The 26,700-nt window shown below is 41.9% G+C and overlaps 1 protein-coding gene across 1 annotated transcript in view; it reads left to right on the forward strand.

The window, feature by feature from the left end:
- LOC117510748 (polypyrimidine tract-binding protein 2-like) overlaps positions 1–26,700 on the forward strand; it is a 92,898-nt gene that overhangs the window by 42,765 nt on the left and 23,433 nt on the right. The window contains 3 exon segments of the mRNA XM_034170623.1: positions 9,597–9,630; positions 10,485–10,577; positions 15,333–15,549. Coding sequence (XP_034026514.1) covers positions 9,597–9,630; positions 10,485–10,577; positions 15,333–15,549 — 344 coding nt within the window.

The raw sequence follows: 26,700 nt of genomic DNA on the forward strand, positions 1-26,700 counted from the left end.
CATTTTGTGTTTTGGGTCTTACAACATCAGACACCCTAGCTCAGGCGACCCAACCGGGGTTGATCAGACTCCGGCCTGTGTCTCAGCAGCGTTTGCCCACAGATCTGCCCTCTTGATCCATAGCCACCTTGTGGCTTTCTCTGCGGCATCAGTTGCAGACCTGATGGCCTTCTTCTTTGCCTACCCAGAGAGGCCCAGCAGTGTGAGAACTTTGCAGAGAAACCGCCCTGCAAATCCTCGGCAGCCCACCTCCAGAAGTTTGCAGTGCGTCTTCCAACCTTGCCTCCTGCTTTTGTCCACCAGCTCCTAGTATTTGCCACACTTCCTCTTATTATCCTCTTTCATGCGCTCTTCCCAGGGCACTGTGAGCTCCAGAATGATCAGCTGTTTGGTGGAATCTAACATAATGATCATGTTGGTTGGAGCCGTGTAGGTGTTATCCTGGATGGGAACTTCAGCCGTTTGCGCAGATCTACTTCTAGTTGCCAGTCAGTGGTGGATTTGAGGAGGCCAGACTTTACCTGTGGTTGAGTACTGGGCTTCTCTCTGGCTCTATGGAACCTGATGGTCTTCGGCTTGTGGTAGCCCTTCATGGTGTTAATGGCCGTAGCTATGCTGTCAGCAACTGCCCTCAGCACCTGGTCATGGCGCCAACAATGGCACCTCTGTCCAAGGGCTTTTGGGCAGCTGCTGAGATGGTGTTTCAGGGTTCCCTGTCCCGGACACTGGAGGCAGGCTGGTAATTCTGTCTTGCCCCAGACATGGAGGTTAGCTGGGCTTGGTAGGACGTTGTAAACAGCCTGGACTAAAAACGTGATGCACTGGAGGTCTGCTTTCCAGATGTTAGACCAGGTGATCTTTCGTTGCAGAACATTCTCCCATTTAGTCCAAACTCCTTGTTTCCCCATTCCCACCATCCTGCTAGCTCATTCTTCCTCCATGCCTGCCCGCACTTCCTCCTGAACAAGAAGTTGGCGTTCTTTGCCCTTGGTCTCGTCCACCCTGGTTACTGTGAAGTAGCCAATCCCTGCATGCCTGTGACTCTGGACTCCACCAGTGCCTTCTGCCTCAGCCATGACACCGCCACCTCCAAAGCTTTGTCTGCCCTCCACCTGGATGCCAGCCGCTGCCACCTTTGAATCCCTGGATTCCTTGTACTGTAGGACTTGCCGTGTTCTGAACACCATGAATTCTTTGGCGAATCCACTGAATGGGAGGTGCAGGATGTTACTTGTACCAAACAGGGCGGAGCTGCTCAAACTGCGCGGTTGACCAAGCCATCTGGGTAGGTAGCTGCTGATCTTTCTCTCCATGGCCTTGACTGTTGTTATGGGTACAGTGTACACAGCAGAGACCACAGGATCCAGGGCAAGATGGAATGCTAGTAAATCCAAGCCTTGAATCTCCCTGGCAGGCCTGACTTGTCAATCTGACTCAGCCAGTCATTGAGCTCTTTGACTGTCGCCTTAAAGATTCTGTGTCTATCCAGAAAACCTCCAAAGTGCTTCCCAAGGCTCTTAACTGGCTGCTCTGTGATGGATGGGATGGCAACTCCAGACAGCGCAAAGTAGAACTTGTCCACTTAGTCAGTGGGCCTGAATCTGGAATATGCATTTTTGTTGCAAATTGTCATTTGCTTTACTGTGTACTTTCTGGGCAAACATGTAAAGTTGTGTGAAAAGACTGGGGTGGGATAATTGACCTGACCCAAGAAAAAAAAAATTTGCAACACGTGTGATGGGTAAATAGACCTGAAAATGCACCAGAATGCAACTGAGATTTCATGTTTTTCTGGGGGGGAGAACCCTGCGTAATGTATTATTACTGGAAAAAATACATGGCTTATAACTTCTAATGTCCACAACAAAGTAAACTGTTAGGAGAACCACAGCACAGTCCCCAAAATTATGATTTAGTAAACACCCAAAGATGGACTTTCTTGCTTCTTCTTTCAAGTATATTGGTGGATTGCAACCCATCACGTGCATTACCGCCACCTACTGTGGCAGAGGTGTTTTTGAACCAAGACGTTTTTCGAAAAGTGATGCATTTTTCATTTAAAAAATATGTTCATGAACCAATTTGTTCATAAAGAGAGCCATTCTAAAACAGAGGTTCCACTGTATGGCTCATCCGTGTTGATTGTGGAGAACTATTCACTACACATTTGTCCCCATTCGATCTAGAAGTGATGAACAATAAGCTAACTCAGGTGTCACTTCAGCTGCTGTTGCTGACTTGAAAATACCCAATATGACGAAGTCAGGACAGAGTAGACAGAGTTTAAAATTGTACAGAACAAGTACTTCCAAGCTTGAGAGTGAAAAGCAGAGTGTGAGGATGTCCAGTGAACTGTGTTCAGAAAAAAATCTTTTGGTGTGTTGGTCTGCATAAAAGCAACAGTTTACGTTTCAGTTTTTCTTTTTTTTTTCTGTACCAAATCATCCATTTGTATTTCTCATGAAGTCTGCCCTCTCCTCATGCCAAACTACACTGATCTCTGCTAATTACTGCTCTTCTGTTTTTCTCTCTAAGCTTTCCTCTCTTCAGCTCATGAAATCCTTTTGGGGGTCTCAACCTGTGTCCATTTTGGGAACAAATACCTGCATTTCTCAGATACTCATACCCCCCCCCCCCCCCCCCCCCATGTTTTTGGAAAAAAAAAAAACTGCTGTAAATACCATTTCTGATTCCTTCTTACAACAGTTTAAGTTGTCTAGCTGTGAATGTATTATGTTTATAAGCTTGAATAGTATCTTAGCCAGAATGAGTCCTTATTTTTCAGAAGTGTGCTTTATGGCCCGGTCACATAGCACTTAACAAAGGGCAATGAAGCCCAAACAGAACAAGAAATCTGGAGTTTCGTTGACTTTCGTTTTCATTGTTTAACCTTCGCACAGCTTCATTCCTGCAGCTGGTGCTTCGTCAGGATTTTTAAAGTGTTGAAAAATTTGAACGAATGCCGCGAAAACCTCAATTTGTCCGTATTTCATTTTGCTGTAGTTCTTGATGGTTTCTTAATGTTTGCTTAGTTTTTATAATGGTAGCGTTTAGTTTGACTTCATTCGACCAGCTGAATGTTTTCACACAGTACAGAACCCGGTTTGTGAGCGCTTTTGTGGAGAAGAGATGCAGCTCCTCCACGGCAGAGCTGGTGTGTGCGGTGTGGGGCTTCTGCCGCTGCGTGTGATGTGGCGAGTGCTGCCGCAGTCGTGTCGTGGAGCTGGTCGGCCAGGAAGAATTTCTCGACCTCCTCCACCAGCACACAGCAGTTCGTGATTGTGGTGTTGTTCCAGTGCTGCGCGCACCAGAGGAGAGGGTTGCTGCACAGAAAGTCCGGCCAGAGCTGCAGCATTGTGTCCATGAACTCTGAAGGGCTTGCTGTCCCCCAGCCTGTGCAAAGCCCTTTTAGTCTGACAGTTCAAACTTTTTAGGAAGTGTATTTGTTCGCAGTGGGGGGGACACAACCAGCCTCGTTTGTTTCCGTGGAGCTGAGGCTCATCACGACGTAATATTTTATGTTGGCTGCTGTGATCTCTAAGTGAACTGTGCCTTGGTTTGTGCAAATCATGCGGCAGTTTACAGAAGCAAAACTTTGAGCAAGTGTGAAAAAGTTCCAGCAGCAGCGGACATTCATGTGTGAACAGCTTTGATCGACAGGTGTGACATATGAAAACAGAAAACCCAGTGTGATCGCAAATGGCTTCATTTATTCATTCATTCTTTTTTGAACGTTTCAGTTGCTAAATCATGTACGAGGCAGTCCTTTTGTGCGCGTGTGTACGTGTGCTAAAACACATCCAAACACTGAATGCATTCATCCAGAGTGAATCAGCTGGAGAGAAGGTGAAGCACGTGTGTGTGTCTGTGTCTGATTACGTACGCAGCACCTGTGCATCCGTGATCATAACTGGTAATCGAACCCGTGTGCATTCGTGTGACTGCTTGATCACACAGCTGCAGCGCCGATGATCAGAAACACCAGGGTTTTGAAAAAAAGGCAGAGGCAGACAGGGTCTCTCTCTCTCTCTCTGTCTCTCTCTCTCTCTCTCTGTCTCTCTTTCTCTCTTTCTTTCTTTCTTTCTTCCCTCCCTCCCATGGAGCAGTGTGTCCAGCTGTACATCTTCAAACCTGAGTGCCGTTTACTGTTTTGAGAACGGAGCACATTTCTACAACGCCAAAAAAAAAAAGAAAAGTGAAAGCAGGAGTGCAGCAAGGGCCACACATGACAGAAGACATACATTAAAAGCAAACATACGCAGCTGCAAGCAAATCTACGAACACGACACGTGAAAAACGCTGAGTACACACACATTTCAGGTGTACAGACAGGATTAGAGTTTTGGTATTTGAGAGATTTGAGAAATGTTTGGCATGTTTGCAGTGTGTATTTTTGGTGGAGTATTTAGCGTCTGTGGTTATTTTTTTTATTTTTTATTTTTTTTTGTAAAAATGAGGCATCTTATGAATGTTTAGCAAGCGCTTCAGTTATTTTATTTTTTTCAACTGGAGCAAGATGGAATGTGCAGCGTGTTGTCAGAGTCTGAGCCAGACAATGAGGATTCTGTTGATTGAGATGATCCCTCTTTTGTTCTGGACGAGGAGCCAGAGAAGGTGGATCCACCGACGTGCACAGATCGTCACAGTGGGTCGGATCACGCACTTCTCTTTGCAGCTTCTCCAGGACTCAGGCGCTGTGAGCTCCATCCCAGAGCCGAGTCCTGGAATGCAGAGATGCAGACACACAATGCACCAGCAGTGGCTCTAGACACGTTTCATTTAAAGTGTGGAGATCAGCATTGGCTTCAGTTTCATTTTGTTCCTCTTTTGTTCCTTTTGTGCTCTTGATTTGCAGGCTGTTTGGTGATAAAGCTTGTTTGTCCACCTTTTCTCAACAATTGTGACTTTTTTTCTCTTTTCCCTTTGTTCAGAAATAGTCATATGCCGTGTGACCGGGCCATTAGGGTTTGGACTTGGTAAATGTACTGCATTTATATAGCGCTTTTCCATCTGCATCAGACACTCAAAGCGCTTTACAATTATGCCTCACATTCACCCCGATGTCAGGGTGCTGCCATACAAGGCGCTCACTACACACCGGAAGCAATAAGGGATTAAAGGCCTTGCCCAAGGGCCCTTAGTGATTTTCCAGTCAGGTGGGGATTTGAACCCATGATCTTCTGGACTCAAGCCCAACACCTTAACCACTAGACCATCACCTCCCCACTTGGTGTGATTGACATGTTTCATTTAGATGTCATTCACATCAACATGTCTCGCATGTCAAAATTTTTTGAAGACACCTGTTACCTGCATGGTCTTAGCGCAAAATCTACCCCTTCAGCATTTTGCACTCTATGTCATTTCTTCATACATTTTATTCCTTAGTACAAGATTGTAGGTCTTATTTTGTTTAGATTAATTTTTGATCATCTACATGTTTATGACTTTATATTGATAAATTTTGTTTTGAATTTGACATGGATATACACTGAACAAAAATATGAATGCAATACTTTTGTTTTTGCTCCCATTTTTCATGAACTGAACTCAAATATGCAGAAGATCTATTTTTCGGAAATATTGTTCACAAATGTGTCTAAATCTGTTAGTTAGCACTTCTCCTTTGCTGAGATAATCCATCCCACCTCACAGGTGTGGCATATCAAGATGCTGATTAGACAGCATGATTATTGCACAGGTGTGTCTTAGGCTGGCCACAATAAAAGGCCACTCTATAATCAGTTTTATCACACAGCACAATGCCACAGATGTTGCAAGTTTTTAGGGAGCGTGCAATTGACATGCTGACTGCAGGAATGTTCACCAGAACTGTTGCCTGTGAATTGAATATTCATTTCTGTCCCATAAGCCATCTCCAAAGGTGTTTCAAAGAATTTGGTAGTAAATCCAATTCACAACTGCAGATCACGTGTAACCACACCAGCCCAGGACCTCCACATCTAGCATGTTCACCTCCAAGATCATCAGAGACCAGCCACCCGGACAACTACTGCAACAATCAGTTTACAGAACCAAAGAATTTCTGCACAATCTTTCAGAAACTGTCTCAGGGAAGCTCATCTGCATGCTCATGGTCCTCATCGGGGTCTCAACCTGACTATAGTTCATCATCGTAACCGATTTGAGTGCATAAATGCTCACATTCCATGTTGTCTTGTTGCTGATCAACTCTATGCAAAGGAGATGTTTCACTGCATGAGGCAAGTGGTGGTCACACCAGATACTGTTTTTTTGACCTCCCCTCTGCCAGACCCCCTCCCCCCATAAAGCAAAATTGCACATTTCAGAGTGGCCTTTTATTGTGGCCAGTCTAAAGGTGCCCTAGCACTTGCTTTGATCCGTGCACTTGCACGCACATTGTCGTAACTATCCCACCCGCTGTGTTCCCAGCTGGGTGCCGCACTTTGATGCACTGGCTGCCACGTGTTGTGTGCTGGACACTGCGTATATAAAGTGATTATTTCGTAGCAGATTAATCATTTTCTCTTCGAGTTGGCTGTTGAAATGGGGTGTAATTGCTTCCGGAATCACAGAGGGCATTGCAACTGCAGCTTTTCTCGCCCGCGCTGAACGAGGTGGAGACAGCATTTGGAGCCATCTAAAAAGGTAATTATTTGTTGTGTTTGCATTGTAATGGCCTGGTAAAACAGTTGCATGTTCTTTCCGTCTTGTGTGCAGCTGTAAAAGTATGTTTTTGATAGATTTAACATCTCATTATAATCATTCAGACGAGCTGCGCTGTGATGCGCTGTGCTGATGCAATCACTCGCACTAACACAAACTATTTTTGAATTGTTTCATATGAAGTTCATGTCAGGCCGATGCTTTCCAACGCGTCGTGACGTCAGACGCGTCGCTTCGGAAGCGGCAAGGGGGCGGAGATTGCGGCTACGTCACACTCTGCCTGTTTCACACTCTGAAAAAAGTTCAGCGATTGCCATCTTGAATTTACGTTGTCTGAACCACAAAAAAGCTTTAAAAAACAGCAGTAGAACGATTCTCCCATCACCCTGCTGGGAGAAGCTTTTTTTTTCCAGCTGCTTTTCGGAGTGACGCCGACCGAGGGAGGACTGACGACTTGGTGGGATATCGATCGAACCACAACAGCGGGCCGACCCGCATGGAGAAGCCGGCCTTCAGGCATCATTCCTGGGCAGACGAAGGCAGGCAGCCGGGGTGATGGAGCAAACCCACTCAGTCCGAAATCTCCCACTTTTTGGATATATGCGAAGTCCCAGTTTCCCCAACGGAGGTTAGTTCTGCAGCTTTATCGAGGTGAGGATAAAATAAAAGTAAAACATGACGTTTCTGCAATGCTGTGAATGTTTATTGATCGGCTAACGTTAGCTTAGCTTTTTAGCACAGTTGATCGGAGTGAACGCTTTAATTTGTAGATGGTTCAGTCTTTCTTATTTTTACCAAATAAAGCTACAGCTTTTTTCAGACACCACAAAAGCTCAACTTTTAATAACTTATTTTTTCAGGCGTTTTTTTTTTCCATCGGTTTTTTTTTTTTTTTGCCGTTTTTTTTTTCTTTTTTAATATATAAACTGTTTAGTGTTTCTTTATATTTAAAAAAAAAAAATGATTTGTCCCAATCAGGAACATTTGCTGTGCAGACAACCAAACTTCCAATGATGAGCTGAACACCACGAAGTCCAGTCGAAAGAAAACATCTCTGCTTTTCAGCAACACCACCAGAGTTCAAAGCTGCAGAAGAGACCTTCATCTGGTCCCAAGAATCCAGCAGAACATCACCTGCTTCTAAATAACAGGCTCTTTCAACAGCAACTATTTTATTATTTTTTAGAAAGCTGTTTCATTTTATATTTTATCAATAAATGAACGGATCATTAAAAATGTCCACAAATCAAAGTCAGAAGACATTTTCACAGATAGCTCTCCACTTATTGTGCTCAAATTACATATTTTGATGAAATTACAAGTTTAAATGACTATAAAAAATTCATCATGAGGTTTATGTCACAGAAATCCTACTTTACAGTCACACTGCAGTCATTGTTAAATTATTTCCTGTTGCATTTATAATACACATTTGTATTTATTTAGTGTCTTTTTCTGGTTGAAATGAGATATAAATAATCTACCAGACTTAAAAATGTACAAGTTTCCATGTTATTTTATTTGTCCAAAAATAAATGTCCAAGGTTCCTTATGTTAAACAAGAAATTATCTAATCTGAAATAACAGGTGGTTTTAATTTACAGATGAAAGGTTTCTACAGAACCATTTATTGATTTATTTAGCTATTTTAATTACAAGTGTTCTAAACTTTTTTTAACAGTAATCAGAAATTTTGACGTAACAACAACAAAAACATTTCCAATGATTTTTCTTCAGAAAACTGCTCTATAAATGAGCAGTCCTGTGACATGTTAATGTTTTGTACAGATCAGTAGTTTCTACACCGATCCATTTTGTAGAGATCAGTGGTTTCTGCCACTCGTCCTCCGTGTTTTGGCCCGACGCGTCATTCCTATTGGACAACGGCGAAGGTACGTCACAGCTCAGAGTGTCGAAAGTTGGATTGGATTGAACTTTGACTCCGTCAGCCTGCCGACAAGCAGCAATGCACGCTCCCGTCAGAAGCGTCATTTTAGCTCGGCTTTTGACGCAATGCTTCTGACACGTCTAAAAAGCAACACGTCTCATTGAAAATAATGCTTTTTAGACTGATTTTTGATGGTTCTGACGTGTTCAGTGCGAAAGGCCCTTAACACAGATTTAGACAGATTTGTGAACAAAAGTTGAGAGAGCAGGGGTGGTGGCCAAGTGGTTAATGCACTTGGTTTCAATTCAGAAGGTTCTGGGTTCAAATCCCACCGCTGCCACATTTCTCCATGTAATGTGGAGTTGCGTCAGGACGGGCATCCAGCAGGAAGGGCATTCTTTACTTTTACTGTGTGTTTTGAGTTCAGCTCATGAATTTTGGGAGCAAAAACAAAAGTGTTGCATTTATGCGTTTGTTCAGTGTAACTTGACCCCATTCTTGTCCAGGGTGAACAACATTTTGGTGCAAGTTATTTGCTGTTTGTTTGTGTTTTTTTTTTTTTATTAAAAGAAACATTGACCCAAGCCATTATCTCTGACCAAACTACCTGCATTGTTCCAGTGTACTGACCTATATTTTTTTTGTCCTTCCCCACCCCCATCACTTTTTATTTTTCTTCATTTTTCAAATGCCTCTAAATTAATTTTTTCCCTGCTGTACCTCAACCTCTCTCTCCTGTCTATCCACCAATTCCTTCACCTTCATCTTCCTCACCCTGTGATGGTGAGGGTTTGTAATTATTTAACTTCTTTCCTGCCACATTTTATTTCCCCCACTACCCCACATTACCTACCCCCAAAATCCTTCATGGCTCTTCTTCTACCTCCTTCTCCCCTCATCTATGAACCACCACCTCATCACTCTGTGGGTGGAGGGGCAAAACCACCATTCCTCCTACCCACCTCTGTTCTGGAACGATCTGTCCATCTCTACCTCCGCTCCGACTCTTCTACCTCTCTACCTGTCTCATGCTACTTGTTTCTCTTCTCTCCCTCTAAAGATGGTTACGCCCCAAAGTCTCTTTACCCTATTTGGTATGTTATTGTTAGCTCTCTCTCCTCTCTTTTTTCTCTGTGCTCTTTTTGTTCTATTTCCATTCTATCTTTAAGACATTTGTCATTATTATTGTTATATTGTTATTGTTATTATTGCTACTACAGGCTTGTTTATTGGTTCGGGTTAATGTTTATTACTTTGCCCATTAAGTTTACAACACAGTAATATATGTTAATGCATGGTTACATTATTATTATTTTATTTTGCATGCTATTGTATTCATAGTCATGTGACACAGCTTGATAAATTATCTGATTAATTCAATTCAATTCAATTTTATTTATATAGCGCCAAATCACAACAAACAGTTGCCCCAAGGTGCTTTATATTGTAAGGCAAGGCCATACAATAATTACGTAAAAACCCCAACGGTCAAAACGACCCCCTGTGAGCAAGCACTTGGTGACAGTGGGAAGGAAAAACTCCCTTTTAACAGGAAGAAACCTCCAGCAGAACCAGGCTCAGGGAGTGGCAGTCTTCTGCTGGGACTGGTTGGGGCTGAGGGAGAGAACCAGGAAAAAGACATGCTGTGGAGGGGAGCAGAGATCAATCACTAATGATTAAATGCAGAGTGGTGCATACAGAGCAAAATGAGAAAGAAACACTCAGTGCATCATAAGGTGATAAGTAAGTGATTAGAGGGTGTCTGTTTTCTTGCAACACATTTTTCACTGGAAGTGTAAATTTCGACCCTAAATTTCTTGTTTTCCACTATTTTCTGTTTGTATTTTATCTGAAATGTCTTCTCCGGTGCTAACTTTTGTTGTTATAACAGTTTGCTTTCTCTCTGCCTCACCTTTTGTCCTCCTGTCTGGCTGTGGCTTTAATGCAGGAGTATATGGGGATGTCCAGAGGGTGAAAATCCTTTTCAATAAAAAGGACAGCGCACTCATTCAAATGTCAGACTCCAACCAGGCACAGCTAGGTGAGCAAAATATTATTTGTTACACAATCATAACTTGCTGATGGGATTTATAGGGGATTTTTTTTTAAGCTCCATAAACCAAGAGCACTGTTTTTCCGGAGTATAAGTCACACCAGAGTGTAAATTGCATTGGTCCAGAAATGGTTCTTGAAGAGAAAAACAAAACCTATATGTTATATATTTTAGATGCTACGGGCACTCCAGATGAGGTTTGTGTTGGCCGGCTCGCGTGTCCATTAGCATCAGCCTAGAAACACTGGCTATGGATGACGGCCACTGCGAGCTGTGAACTGGTTTTTTCCCTTGGACGTGCCTGTTGTGAGTTCTTTGAGCCCATGGGTGACTTCCACTCCTGTCTCCAGGCGGAAATGCCGGGCTGTAGTGATCGGGGATTCTAATACCTGCAAAGTCGAGTGACAGATGCCGGCTGACATTAAATTTATTCCTGGGGCCAGAGCTTCCAACACTGCCTCCCATCTTAGGGTGCTGACGCTGCAGAAGGGTAGACAGACAAAGTAACATGACACGAGACAACAGTCACATAGTTATTCACGTTGGCACCAATGATGTCAGGATGAAGCACTATGAGGTCACAAAAATGGACATAGAGAGGACTTGTAACCTTGCCAGAAAGATATGTTAGCATCAATTAATAGTCTCTGGTCCCCTCCCCTCCCAGGATAATGATGAGGCATTTAGCAGCCTGACATTGTTAAATAGGTGGCTGGTGCAATTTTGTAGATGGCAAGGCTTTAGTTTTATTGATAACTGGCCTTTGTTTTGGGGCTGCCGTGGCTTGCTGATGCCGGACAGCCTTCACCCTACTGGGGAAGGCATCGCCACCTTATCTGCGAACATAGATAGAGCTCTAAATGGTAAATGGACTGCATTTATTTAGCTATTTCCATCTGCATCAGACGCTCAAAGTGCTTTACAACTATGCCTCACATTCACCCCAATGTCAGGGTGCTGCCATACAAGGCGCTCACTACAGACCGGGAGTAATAGGGGATTAAAGGCCTTGCCCAAGGGCCCATAGTGATTTTCCAGTCAGGCGGGGATTTGAACCCATGATCTTCTGGACTCAAGACCAACATCTTAACCACTAGACCATCACCTCCCCAAAGTCCTGTACTTTGTGATCTACAGTTCGGATAACATTAGGACTTTACAGCAGGCCATGGAGCAGGTGATTAGAGACCCTGCAAGGCTTATGATGAATGTGGTTGTGGAATCCATCAGCTTAGCGGGGAAATTAGTGCAGAAAATCCACTATGGTGAAAGTGCAGTTTATGTGGCAGGGAGGGAAATTTGTCCAGTTGAGACTGTCCTGTTTCCTCAGACGCGACCATAAAAATCTTAGAAGAATATGCTTTGCAAACTTAATACCGAATACTACATTGGATGCAGGCCTCCCATCCTGGACACCAGCATGGACTCCCAAAATTTCCTGTATAATTTTCTGTGTTATTTATTGTGAAGCGTGGCAAGCGCCTTGAGGTAGATTTGTTGTGATTTGACGTTACATAAATGAAAATAAATTGAAAATTGAAATGACGTTGAAATTGAGGATGGCCCGTTGGCTGTTCCAGCAATATCAAATATTTCATGTCTGCAACCAACAACCCGTGTGCAATGCCTCAAACCTAAACCTACTTCCAGGCATCTTATATATGCTACTCTGGAACCACCCCTAAATCCAAACAGTCCAACTGTCACAACCCCACTTAGTCTGGGTCTCATTAACATGAGATCACTGTCCTCAAAATCATTGCTGATTAATGATCTAATTATGGATCATCACTTACGAGGTCTATTAGAAAAGTATCCGACCTTATTTTAAAAAAAAAAAACATATGGATTTGAATCACGTGTGATTACATCAGCCAAGCTTGAACCCTCGTGGGCATGCGAGAGTTTTTTCACGCCTGTCGGTGACATCATTCGCCTGTGAGCACACCTTGTGGGATGAGTGGTCCAGCCCCCTCGTCGGAATTCCTTTGTCTGAGAAGTTGCTGAGAGACTGGCGCTGTGCTTCATCAAAATGTTTTCAAAAACTGTGAGGCACATCCGAGTGGACACCATTCGACAAATTAAGCTGGTTTTCGGTGAAGATTTTGGATTGTTTCTATCGCTGTAAGGACTTCCCACGGAGCGGGACGTCGTGCAGCGCTCCGAGGCGACGTCGTCATCCTGTTTCCAGCAGAAAACCTCCAAATTTAAGCCTCTGTTGACCCAGGACATCGTGAGAGAACAGAGAACTTTCAGAAGAGGTCGGAATCAGCAGTTTTTCCAGACATTCCACTGTTAAAGGAGATTTTTTTTAATGAAAGACGTGCGGACGGATTGGCGCGTCGGCTCGCAGCGTGACGTTCCGCTCCGTGGGAAGTCCTTACAGCGATAGAAATAATCCAAAATCTCTCATCAGCCGTTAAAATTTTCACCGAAAACTAGCTTAATTTCTCGAATGGTATCCACTCGGATGTGCCTCACAGTTTCTGAAAAAATTTTGATGAAGCACAGCGCCAGTCTCTCAGCAACTTCTCAGACAATGAAAATCCGATGAGGGGGCTGGACCACTCCTCCCACAAGGCGTGCTCACAAGCGAATGACGTCACCGACAGGCATGGAAAAGCTCACGCATGCGCACGAAGGTTCAAGCTTGGCTGACGTAAAAACATATGAATCAAACCCATATAGTTTTTTAAAAAAATAAAACGGTCGGTTTCTTTTCTAATAGACCTCGTATATATGATTGAGTTATGTGAAACTTGGCTTAAATCTACAGCTGTCCTCCCCTTAAATGAGGCCAGCACATTTAGTCACGTCCCTTGTTATGCGAAGCAAGGCGGAGTTTATTAGCTGTTGGGGGTCACAAATATAATTAGTTTGAACATCTGATTCTCTCCTCTGCCCATGATGCTACTTATTGTCAGGGTCAGAAGAATAAAAATCAGCCATATTACTCTGTCATTGTATATAGCCCCCTGGCCCATACTCTGAATTTTTAGATGAATTTGGTGAGTTCACTTGTCGACAAGTGCATTCTGATTATTGGTGACTTCATCATTCATATAAATAAGCCTTCTGATCCCCTCTGCAAATCATTTATGGAAATTGTGGATGCATTAGGATTTTGACAATGCATTCGGGACTCAACGCACCCTGGATTTGGTTCTCACACGTAGTATTGCTATCACAAATATTGACATCATGCCTCTTGCATCAGTGGTCTGTGATCACTCACTTATTAAGTTTACAGTTTTGCTGCCATGTTTAGTAGAACAACAACCTTATTTATCACTATGGTGATGCATCAACTCCTCAACTAAGACTGAACTCGAAGCTAGACTGCCTGATATCTAAGCTTCACATTTGGAAAATGCCCAGTCAGACAGTTTTGTGGATAGTTTAAACTCAGCGCTCAAAACTACACTCAATATTATTGCGCCACCTATATTAAAACCACACATCCCCCAATACAGTCACCTTGGCTCAATGAAAATTCAGTAAGGTATATCTTCTATTATACATTCAAAATCTAAAGTGGAACTCCACTAGTGTATTCTAAGGTACTCTTAAATCTTTTAAAAAATAAAAAGGGGAAAAAAGAGGAAGAAGAAGGGACAGAGCCACCTAGCTGCCTGGTCTTGAGAACGAGGCATGGTAGGTTTCTTGGAAGGGAAATCTCCCTTCTCACCCAAGCGGCTCAATAATATGGACAGCACATAAAGTGACATTTACACAAACAGGGCAGTAAACAGCATATCTAAAAAAATATCAACTACGTAATATTATAGGAGGTAGTACCTGAAACCTAAATGTTCCTCCTGAAAAAGATTGAAATATACATCTACCTAGTCTGTAGACATGTTGTAAAACAAAGTTATAGCTAGTAGGCTAAGATATAAATCTGGTTATGACATTATAGAAACAAAAACTATGATATAATATGTATTAGGTTCCTATCTGAAGTACACCCTGCTAGCTATATAATGGACAGTTACTATATAAAGACAAATTTCGTCCTCTACATGCTTTCTAATGGAAACCCCAAACTCCCGTCTTCCCTGCCATGTTCATTGTCACAGGTTTTACTATGATTCATCTGAATCTGACCGTCCTGGCTCAAACCTGTAAGGCTGTACACCACCTGGGTGCCCCACTGTCTCTTCATCATCATCATTCACAGAAATATTTGATGAAAAGTTTTCCAAATCGCTGGTTATATCCTCCTGCATTGTGAACAAAAGCAATCAATAATAGGCCGCCCCTGCCTTGACAGCTCGCAGCAGTGTGCACTTTCACCAGCAAGAGATATTTCAGGAGCAATGTATGACCAAGTAAGGCATGAAATAAACTGACAGAAACTGATTTGGGGAAAAATTCACAGACAGTTCTGATTTTATATACAAGAACAGCCTTTAAGGAAAATGTGTATTTTCAGACCTTTACATGTGGTGTTTAAAGCAATTGAGAGTGCTGCAGTATCTTGCACAAATTAGAGTGGAGAAAGCTAACAGCCTTATATCGGTATTGTGTAAATTATTACTTTTTTGTTTTTGTAATATTCCCTAATATCTCTATGGTATCAGCTCCTCAAAAATGATCTCTACCCGTTGGATTTTAAAGGAAGTAATTCTGGTCAAAGGGAAGATAGTTGGACACTTATTCTTACTGCTTTACACATACACACACTCTCACCCCTCCCCCAACCAACATTTATTGGTTTGTTTCTTTTTGCCATGTTTGCAGCAATGAGCCATTTAAATGGACAAAAGATGTTTGGAAAGATCATCCGAGTGACTCTGTCAAAGCATCAATCAGTCGCACTGCCTCGTGATGGCCTGGATAACCACGGCCTGACCAAGGACTTCACCAACTCCCTACTACATTGCTTCAAGAAGCCTGGATCCAAGAACTTTCAGAACATTTTCCCACCCTCAGCCACTGTGCACCTGTCTAACATCCCGTGAGTTTCAGTTAAGAATCTGTGACTCTGTTTTGTTACATAATGTGTTTAATAATGAAGAACTGGGAAATGTGGTCTTAAATGTTCTATAGATTATTGCACATTCACTGAAAAAATACAGCAACAGTCTGGAAATACAACCCCAATTCCAATGAAGTTGGGACGTTGTGTAAAATGTAAATAAAAACAGAATACAATGATTTGCAAATCCTCTTCAACCTATATTCAATTGAATACACCACAAAGACAAGATATTTAATGTTCAAACTGATAGACTTTATTGTTTTTGTGCAAATATTTGCTCATTTTGAAATGGATGCCTGCAACACATTTCAAAAAAGCTGGGACAGTCGTATGTTTACCACTGCGTTACATCACCTTTCCTTCTAACAACACTCAATAAGCGTTTGGGAACTGAGGACAATAATTGTTGAAGCTTTGTAGGTGGAATTCTTTTCCATTCTTGCTTGATGTATGACTTCAGTTGTTCAACAGTCCGGTGTCTCCATTGTTGTATTTTGTGCTTCATAATGTGCCACACATTTTCAATGGGCGACAGGTCTGTACTGCAGGCAGGCCAGTTTAGTACCCACACTCTTTTACTACAAAGCCATGCTGTTGTAATACGTGCAGAATGTGGCTTGGCATTGTCTTGCTGAAATAAGCAGGGACATCCCTAAAAAAGACGTTGCTTGGATGGCAGCATGTGTTGCTCCAAAACCAGGATGTACCTTTCAGCATTGATGGTGCCATCACAGATGTATAAGTTGCCCATGCCATGGGCACTAACACACCCCCATACCATCACAGATGCTGGCTTTTGAACTTTGTACTGGTAACAATGTGGATGGTCTTTTTCCTCTTTTGAACAGAGGACACAACGTCCATGATTTCCAAAAACAATTTGAAATGTGGACTCATCAGACCACAGCAAACTTTTCCTCTTTGCGTCTGTCCATTTCAAATGAGCTCGGGCCCAGAGAAGGCGGTGGCATTTCTGGATGTTGTTGATGTATGGCTTTCACTTTGCATGGTAGAGTTTTAACTTGCACTTGTAGATGTAACGACGAACTGTGTTAACTGAGAATGGTTTTCTGAAGTGTTCCTGAGTCCACGCAGTAAGATCCTTTATACAATGATGTTGGTTTTTAATGCAGTGCCGCCTGAGGGATCGAAGGTCACGGGTATTCAATGTTGTTTTTGGCCTTGCCGCTTACATGTAGAAAGTTCTCTAGATTCTCTGAATCTTCTGATTATATTATGGACTGTAGATGATGGAATCCCTAAATTCCTTGCAATTGAACATTGAGAAACATTGTTCTTAAACTGTTGGACTATTTCTTAATTTGTTCACAAAGTCATGATCCTTGCCCCATCTTTGCTTGTGAATAGCTGACCCTTTTGGGGATGCTCCTTTTATGCCTAATCATGACACTCACCTGTTTCAAATTAACCTGTTCACCTGTGGAATGTTCCAAACAGGTGTTCTTTGAGCATTCATCAACTTTCTCAGTCTTTTGCCCCAGCTTTTTTTGAAACGTGTTGCAGGCATCCATTTCAAAATGAGTAAATATTTGCACAAAAACAATAAACTTTATCAGTTTGAACATTAAATATGTTGTCTTTGTGGTGTATTCAATTGAATATAGGTTGAAGAGGATTTGCAAATCATTGTATTCTGTTTATATTTACATTTCACACAATGCTCCAACTTCAGTGGAATTGGGGTTGTATTGCACAATAGTCAAAAGTCTTGACAGGGCTGGAACCTTCAATCATGTATGCATTAACAAAACTGACATTGGAACTCCACAGTGTCAGTGATGAAAAGGTAGAAACATAATGTACATTCTTTTGTTCAGTTGCAATCTTGTATCTTTTAAACACTATGGAAACGGGATTAATTTTATATGGGGAGGTAGGAGTAGCTCATTTGTGATTTTATCTAGTATGAATGCACAATGCCAGTTATTTTTACTGAGTGTGCATTCACATATTAGTAAAGATTGTGGTGGCTTTTACCTTCTGTAAAATGGTCCATAGAAATGACCTCACATTATATTAATCCTGTCGGAATAGAGAGATCAGTAATATTCTCTGAGATGTTTTCTGCCATTTATCTCAAATGTGGAGGTGCATAAAGGGGCATGTTTAACACAACAACTGCATCAGCAGCAGATGTTTTACATTCATCTTCTTCTTCTTTGTCTTTCGGCTGTTCCTGTTAGGGGTCGCCACAGCAGATCAATCGTTTCCATCTCACCCTGTCCTCTGTATCTTCCTCTGTCACACCAACCACCTGCATGTCCTCTCTCAGCACATCCATGAACCTCCTCTTTGGTCTCCCTCTTTTCCTCCTGCCTGGTGGATCCATCCTCAGCATCCTTCTCCCTATATATCCTGGGTCCCTCCTCTGCACATGTCCAAACCATCTCAATCTTGCCTCTCTGACTTTGTCTCCAAACCGTCCCACCTGAGCTGTCCCTCTGATATGTTCATTCCTAATCTTGTCCATTCTTGTCACTCCCAAAGAGAATCTCAACATCTTCAGCTCTGCCTCCTGTCTTTTTGTTAGTGCCACCGTCTCTAAACCATACAACATAGCTGGTCTCACTACTGTTTTGTAAACTTTCCCCTTCACTCTTGCTGATATTCTTCGGTCACAAATCACTCCTGCCACCTTTCTCCACCCACTCCACCCTGCCTGCACTCTCTTCTTCACCTCTCTACCACACTCTCCATTACTTTGAACAGTTGACCCCAAATATTTAAACTCATCTACTTTCACCACTTCTACTGCTTGTAACTGCACTATTCCACTGGGCTCCCTCTCATTCACACACATGTACTCAGTCTTGCTTCTACTGACTTTCATTCCCCTTCTCTCCAAAGCATATCTCCACCTCTCCAGACTAGACTCAACTTGCTCTCTACTCTCACTACAGATCACAATGTCATCTGCAAACATCATAGTCCATGGGGACTCCTGTCTGATCTCATCCATCAACCTGTCCATCACCACTGCAAACAAGAAAGGACTCAGAGCTGATCCTTGGTGTAATCCCACCTCCACCTTGAATGAGTCTGTCATTCCGACTGCGCATCTCACTGCTGTCACACTATTCTTGTACATGTCCTGCACTACCCTAACATACTTCTCTGCCACTCCAGACTTCCTCATACAATACCACAGCTCTTCTCTTGGCACCCTATCATAAGCTTTTTCTAAGTCCACAAACACACAATGTAACTCTTTCTGTCCTTATCTGTACTTTTCCAACAGTATTCTCAAAGCAAACATTGCATTTGTAGTGCTCTTTCTCGGCATGCTGATTTTATTTCCACAGAATTTCTCCATCAGTCTCTTGACACATCACTAGGACAAAATTACTAGACCCCTATGAAATTTAACATTTTATGCAAAATTTTCCCGACTGCTTTTTTGCGTGCGTGCGTGTGTGTGTTAAAAGAGCAAGGAATTCTAGTTTAATTTTGGATGCTTACATTATTACCTAGGGCTGTCACATATGGCCATCGAGTATTGCGAAGACTTTGTGTCCGTCCGTCCATCTTGCTCAGCAGTGGTGGGCACTGTTCAGCTCATCCGATAACCAATAATTATCACACCAAATGTTTTTGTTAGCAGATTAGCTTTTCAGATAAGTTTTAAAACCATCATCAGACCAATTACCTTCTGATAACTTTTAGACCGCTAACATTTTTTTACATAGCTAGTCATGTTGAAAAACATTTATAATCCCTTTTGCCCCTGTCTGCTATGTATTTTACAGCATTGAGGTAGCTAAGAGGAGCTGAGCTCAACTCTGCTCCAGCAGAAGGGGCCTGGCCGCCAGACTGCCACAAAAAAAGAAAAGTCTTTGCTCCTTCACACCATACAGTGGTCCAGCCATGAGGCAGAGGTCTTGAAATGAAAAGCAGGTTTGAATTATTCCAGATAGAATATCTACATTAATGTAAACTCTTAAAAGAAGTGAATATATAACACATATGTTAATTTTAAAATAATGCACTAATTCTGAAGATTTGAACATGAACACACAGATGCCCAAAGGGATTATGGGTAAACTTAACCTCCGCTCATACTGATTGGTTGATTAATGTGTGTTGGTGTTTACAAATAAGTGTGCTTTTGTAAAATGTCATTTTTGTTGTGTGGGCTGCCAGAAGAGGATGTACTGCTGGCCCACCACCAAAGGGCGCCCTGCCTGAAGTGCGGGCTTCAGGCACGAGAGGGCGCTGCCGCCACGGACACCGCCGGGAGTGACAGCTGTCACTCATTAATTCCTGACAGCTGTCACACATTCTTCATCATCGCACTCCATAAAGACCAGACGTCATCTCCACCTCATCGCTGAGATATCATACTTCATTGGAGGTAATATCCTCAGCCGTTTGTGTCTTTTGCAATATATCTGTATATTGTGAGTGTTTGCAGGAGTACCGGTTCCTTTTTCTGTGGAGGCTGAGTGAGTGCAGGACGGAACTCTTTTCCCCTGAGGAATCACTGCGGTACTCTGCAACATATTGAGTGAGAGGTGGAGGTGGCATTCCCACCGCTGTTGTTACGGGGTGTACACACACCCACACTTGACTGTCTTTGTTCTTCGCCAGCAGTACCAGATCCGACAGTCGGGGACGGTGATCACCTGGGAATTCGGGACTTGGCGGCTCCAGTATTCACCAGGTTCTGTGGGGGCGGAAATCGTGTGGTTCCAGCTCTTCTCAGGACAGACGTCTTCTATCCTCGAGCCTGCCCACACGTCACCTTTGTAATTTGACTGTAATTATATTCTGAGATTGTCTGTATGTTCGTTGTGCACGTTTCACAACATTAAATTGTTACCTTTTGGCTCATCTATTGACCGTTCACTTGCGCCCCCTGTTGTGGGTCCGTGTCACTACACTTTCACAACAATTTTTTTCATTTGTTAAAAAAAGGCATGTGTAAAGCCGAAAAGTCTGTTAAGTTGTAATGGAGGATTTTCAAGATCCCGCAAGACAGCGCCTAAGTGCGTGCATGATGATGTCACAACTCTATCCCTTAATCCCTTTTTGGCATCTGTGTGTTATTGTTCAAATCTTAACAATTAGTGCATTATTTTAAAATGAACAGATATGTGTTATATATTACTTTGTACATATTACGCAGGCACTGACATTAAGCTTTTTAGTGTACTTGTCCATAGGACAAGTAACCCTGGCAGTTTACTTGTCCTATAGGAAAAGCTGGTTGTCCTGACAACCCGTGACTGAGATTCAGATTCAATATTTATCACATGTACTTTGCTCTGACTTGTCACTTAATAAAAACCTGTCATACTTCTTTTGTTTGTAAGTACCTTAACTTTAATATTCCAACATAACAATTGCAGTTGAAATAGAAAAATCATTACATTTCAACATTTTCTGGAACTGAGATTCAGATTAAATATTTATCTACTTTGCTGTGACATATCACTTCATGAAAAAGTTAATACTGTCACTCTCCTGTGTGGGTGGTAAAATTCAGTTTCCAAAAATGTAATTATATTGCATAGCCTCTAGCCTTTTAATCTATTCACCAAGATATAGCTCATAATGTTTCTCTCCTACGATTGTTCATAATTGGGGAAAAAATTTAAATAATTGGTAAATGCCAATATGCATGTGCTTCTCTCCTGTGTGTTTTCTGAATTCATCACTGTTCAATGCATGATCATTTGTCAGTATGTATTTTATAAAGCAAATCAAATTCTTTTATTTCAACATTTCAAAATGACTTACTGGTCCGCAATTGAAGGAAAATCCCGACAGACATGGCAGTATATTGTGTTGTCCTCTTCCTTGTGCCCCAGCTACGGATAATCCTGTGTGCAGCTACTCAAAAACTTCCTCTCTCTTCCTTTCTCTTCTTTGAAGCGTCTACACTTGCAGGGGTTGATGCTTTGCGTTTCACTGGTGCTTTCCCTGGTATCTGGCCCAGGTTCGGAGGTTTTAGAAAAGACATTCTGTTCAATATATTCTTCACAAGGCGTGTTAATCGATGCGATATTTGTTATCTAATGTTTCCCGCCACAGCATCTCGTAAGAAGATTCTACAAACTAGAGGATGACACAGGAGTAGATTTTCACTCCTGTCCTGTCCCACTCCCACAGAAAAATTCCTGTCTCATCTCAATCCCGGGCCAGATTAAAAAAAACAAAAAAACAATTCCTGTCCCGTCCCACTCCTGGTACTCCCACTCCCATCCCGCCCCCATTCAGAATAACTCCTGCTCCTGTACTGCTCCTATTTTTTCCTTCTTTCAGTTTTTAGGCTTTAGTGTTCTGCAGTTTTATTTCAGAAGATGTGGCAACAGAAACAGTTCATCTGTGGTAATACAGGGAGGCACTTATTGCCTTAATCCAAAAAAAAAACAAAAAAAAAAAACTTCACTAAAAGACACAAAACATAAATAATGCATGGCCTGTGGTCTTATAGTTTTTCAAAATGTGGTGGTGATGGACATGTAATGATCCTGACATTTACTTTGTCTTCTATTTCTGTAACTGCAGACTGTATGAAACCAACATATTTCATGTTTTGTGAGGTCAGCTGTATTTTTATTTATTTATTTTTGTTAATATATGTATCCGTTCCTACATTTGAAGCCTGCAGCATTTTCCAAGAAAAAAGGGTTGAGACAGGGCAGTTTATTGTTAATGGAAGAATTAGTTAATAATATTTACAGCCAGTTTTCTTGGGAAATGTCAGAGGATGAATACATGAACATTTCCAATTCACTGAATATTTCTTAGACTTTATTTACATCAATCATTCAGAAATACAAACCGCGTGGTACTTTATGGTAAATCTGTGTCAGGTAGGCAGTTCTCAAAAACTAAATGTCCATGTAGGAAGAAAAGTGAGGGAAGCCACCAAGACACAACTTTGGAAGAGTGTTTGGCTTCTGTGGGTGTGAGTGGAGAAACTGGGAACATTTTTATTTTATCTTCATTTTACATACAGTTCCTACTTTTTTATTTGTGGTTGTTTCTGTTCCATTTCTGAAATTAAAGAACTGCTGTAAGGAAAAGTGTTAACATTTTATTTTTATTTTTTTCAGACTTTCTAGTAGAACAAACAAAAACCAAGCTCTTATAAAGAAGGAAAAAATACACAAATGTGCAGGAAAAACTGAAACTCAGAACTGCAGCCTTATAATTTTGTAAAATAAAAATCAGCTGCTTGTATTTTTATGCTGACTAGAGTTCATTGCCTCTTTAATTCTCCTCCTCAGTCATGTTTTGTGCTTGAACATTAAACAACTACATTAAGCCCTCTAAAATAAATATCTTTGCAAAATAACAGCCTGTTAAAGTTCAGAGTTCTCAGCTGCTTTATGTGATTTCTACTTCTGAACATCACTGCAGAGTTTCTCCACATCAGGTTTTTTTAAAACACACGTTTGTGTGATTTTTATTCTGTTCATCCATATATTCTCATTTTAAGGAATTTTGACCAATTTATTTTCATTTATAAATGACGCTTCCCTAGAGCAATGGGCAGGATGCACAAAGACAGAAGCAACCTAACCCTAACTCATTTGCTATGTTTGGGTTTGTGATTGCCTTTGATTCTGTTTGAAGCTTTGGCAGTGTTTAAACTCAAAATCAGCTTGTTAGTAGCTGAGAGTGTACGGGAGAAAAAATTGAAACCTTTCGGTTAGTGTCACTTCTGATATTTTTTTCGTCAGTTTATCGGTTTAGCATAATAAAATAACTGTTCAGTTAGCTGATTAGCAGTTATCGAAGCTAACTTTTTGGTTAGCTGTGCCCACCACTGGTGCTCAGCATATGTCCGGTCATGTTGCTGACAAGTTCAAAGATGGCTAACCTTGACCTGTTCTAAGAAGTATTTTAAGAGGTTAAAATTACACACTGTTTCATTCTCTTGCGCTTTTTTGAGGGGTGGGTATGACAATCAGAGGAGAGTGGCACTGTGACATCAAGGCTTTTCTAGCTAGCTGCAATCTCTTTCGTTTGTGTGTAAATATAACCTCTTTGTCATATATTATGAACACTTACTGAAAATGCTGTTTTTGGAACCTGATAACACCTCTGAAGTGACTTACAGTAGTGTTCAGAACAATAGTAGTGCTATGTGACTAAAAACATTAATCCAGGTTTTGAGTATATTTCGTATTGTTACATGGGAAACAAGGTACCAGTAGGTTCAGTAGATTCTCACAAATCCAACAAGACCAAGCATTCATGATATTCACACTCTTAACACTGGAACTCCCAAGGACCTGCCAAATGGCAGTTATACCTTTAAATCCCAAGGCGCTGCCAAATGGCACTCCCTGGATTTACATCTCAACGACCCCCTTTCATGAGCTAATACACAGTAGCACCTTATTCAGCTTGCGCATTTGTCCTCTTTGTGTCAGCAAAATAAAAAATAGGTTCAGTTGCATTTGTAAGAAGTAACTCTAAAGACAGAACCCAAGTACATAAGAAAAAACAGATGTTTAGTTATAAAGAATAAAATAAACTTTTCAACTTTATCAGATTCTTTGACCATAAAGACATACCCATAGCTTTAGGAATGATATTTGTACCACTATTACTTCAATAGTTATTATGCTAATGTTTTGTTATTTCTATATTCTTATTATTTCTATTGTTACCAGGTGACATTTGACCTAGTTTGTTTGAACGCACCTGGCACTGCCACATCTCCTTTCTGTGAACTTGTTACAAAAAACACAACACTTAGAAGAAATTTAGATTCAAGATTCAAAGCTTTATTGTCATATGCACAGTACTTTGCTGCCCACACTGGATGTCCAAAATATCTTATATGCTCTGTGCTATAAAGCTTAGCCATCTCTGCGTCTCTCAGTCAACAGAGTGAGTATGTGTTGTGAGCTGGCTTTCCAGCACTTGCACATTCTGATCTAATGGCCCCCATGTACATAACAAAATGTGGCCTAATGAGATGTAAAGTACCCCAGTGCTGCCATTTGGCAGCGCTTGGTAGATAGAGGAGTAGTGTAAAAATGCTGGTAATCCCAGTGTTAAGGCTATGAAATTGGGATATTAGTAAAAAAAAAAGTAGAAAAGGGGGTGTTCACAATAATAGTAGCATCTGCTGTTGACGCTACAAACTCAAAACTATTATGTTCAAATGGCTTTTTTAGCAATCCTGTGAATCACTAAACTAGTATTTAGTTGTATAACCACACTTTTTCATGATTTCTTCACATCTGCGAGGCATAGAGTCAACCAACTTGTGGCACCTTTCAGCTGTTATTCCACTCCAAGATTCTTTAACAGCATTCCACAATTCATTCACATTTCTTGGTTTTGCTTCAGAAACAGCTTTTTTGATGTCACTCCACTAGTTCTCAATTGGATTTAGGTCCGGGGGATTGGGCAGGCCACTCCAAAACATTAATTTTGTTGGTTTGGAACCAAGATTTTGCTCATTTAATAGTGTGCTTGGGGTCATTGTCTTGTTGAAACACCCATTTCAAGGGCATGTCCTCTTCAGCATAAGGCAACATGACATCTTCAAGTATTTTGACATATCCAAACTGATCCATGATTCCTGGTATGCGATATATAGGCCCAACACCATAGTAGGAGAAACATGCCCATATCATGATGCTTGCACCACCATGCTTCACTGTCTTCACTGTGAACTGTGGCTTGAATTCAGAGTTTGGGGGTCGTCTCACAAACTGTCTGCGGCCCTTGGACCCAAAAAGAACAATTTTACTCTCATCAGTCCACAAAATATTCCTCCATTTCTCTTTTGGCCAGTTGATGTGTTCTTTGACAAATTGTAACCTCTTCTGCACGTGTCTTTTATTTAACAGAGGGACTTTGCGGGGGATTCTTGCAAATAAATTAGCTTCACACAGGAGTCTTCTAACTGTCAGCATTGACAGGTAACTCCAGACTGTCTTTGATCATCCTGGAGCTGATCAATGGGTGAGCCTTTGCCATTCTGGTTATTCTTCTACCCATTTTGATGGTTGTTTTCCATTTTCTTCCACACGTCTCTGGTATTTTTGTTGTGTGTTGGGGGGTGTGGCTGGATATTTTGGTGTTCTTTTCTTTTCTTTCTTCTTTATGCATTTACGTTTGTATTGTTTGTGGGGCTGTGTTGGGTTTTTGCGTTTGGGAGTTTTTCTTTTCTTCCCGGGGTTTGATGGGACGGTCCCCTGGGGAGGTTTTGGGTGGGTTTTATGTTTTTTTCTGTGTGTTGAATTATACTGGGGAATGTTTTGGGGCTTTTGTTGATGCCAGCCGGCCTTCCAGCTGCGGTGCCTGTCCTGCTGTCTGTGGTGGACCTTGGGAGCGTGGTGCTGTCTGCTTCCTGACGTGGACCACGGAGGGAGGTGCTGTTCTTGGGCCTGGTCTGTTCGGTCGCCGGGAGGCTTCCCGTTGATGGGGGGGTACTGTTGTGTGTTGGGGGTGTGGCTGGATATTTTGGTGTTCTTTTCTTTTCTTTGCTCTTCAGGTGGCATGGAAACTGATTTGTTTGTGGAGAAGGTGCTGGCTGAAGAGTCCTCACCCTCATCAACATCATGTGTAGCACCTGTGACTGGTGCTCACATGCAACCTTAAAGACTTTCAGCTGAAGCAGATAATTGGATGGCGTTCTGCATTTAAGTCATGTGTGATTCAAGCAGAACTGCCGGGAACTCGACCTTGTGATGTCCGTTTGTGAGACGCTGAGGACCGCGCCTGGGTTTGACACATCGAGCCCGTGAAGCAAGGAAGGGTGAGGACACTTGCTGTCAGCACACATTAAAGGTGATTAAGTGTTCGACTAATTGTTGATAGTAACTTGGTGTTTTGTTACGCAGTATACTGGAATTGTGATGAGAATTGTGCAGTTTGCTTCTCACTGCTGTCGCGTGCAGGATAAGTGATCCTCCACTTGTTGTGAGAAGCTGCTCATTTGCATAAAGTTAAAAAATACAGACCTGAATGTGTTGCTGATAGCGTGTGTCTTTTGAAAGATATTGTTGTAACTGCTGACTTACCTCACCTCTTCTTTGCTTCACAGAGAGTCAGTTTGTCGTGTCCACCTGGGGGGTGTTTGTCTGGTGGTAGTGGGTCCAGGAATGCCGGGCTTCTATCCTTTTGGGCGCT

This window comes from Thalassophryne amazonica, chromosome 1 (genome assembly GCF_902500255.1).
Source record: "Thalassophryne amazonica chromosome 1, fThaAma1.1, whole genome shotgun sequence".
Classification (NCBI taxonomy): Eukaryota; Metazoa; Chordata; class Actinopteri; order Batrachoidiformes; family Batrachoididae; genus Thalassophryne; species Thalassophryne amazonica.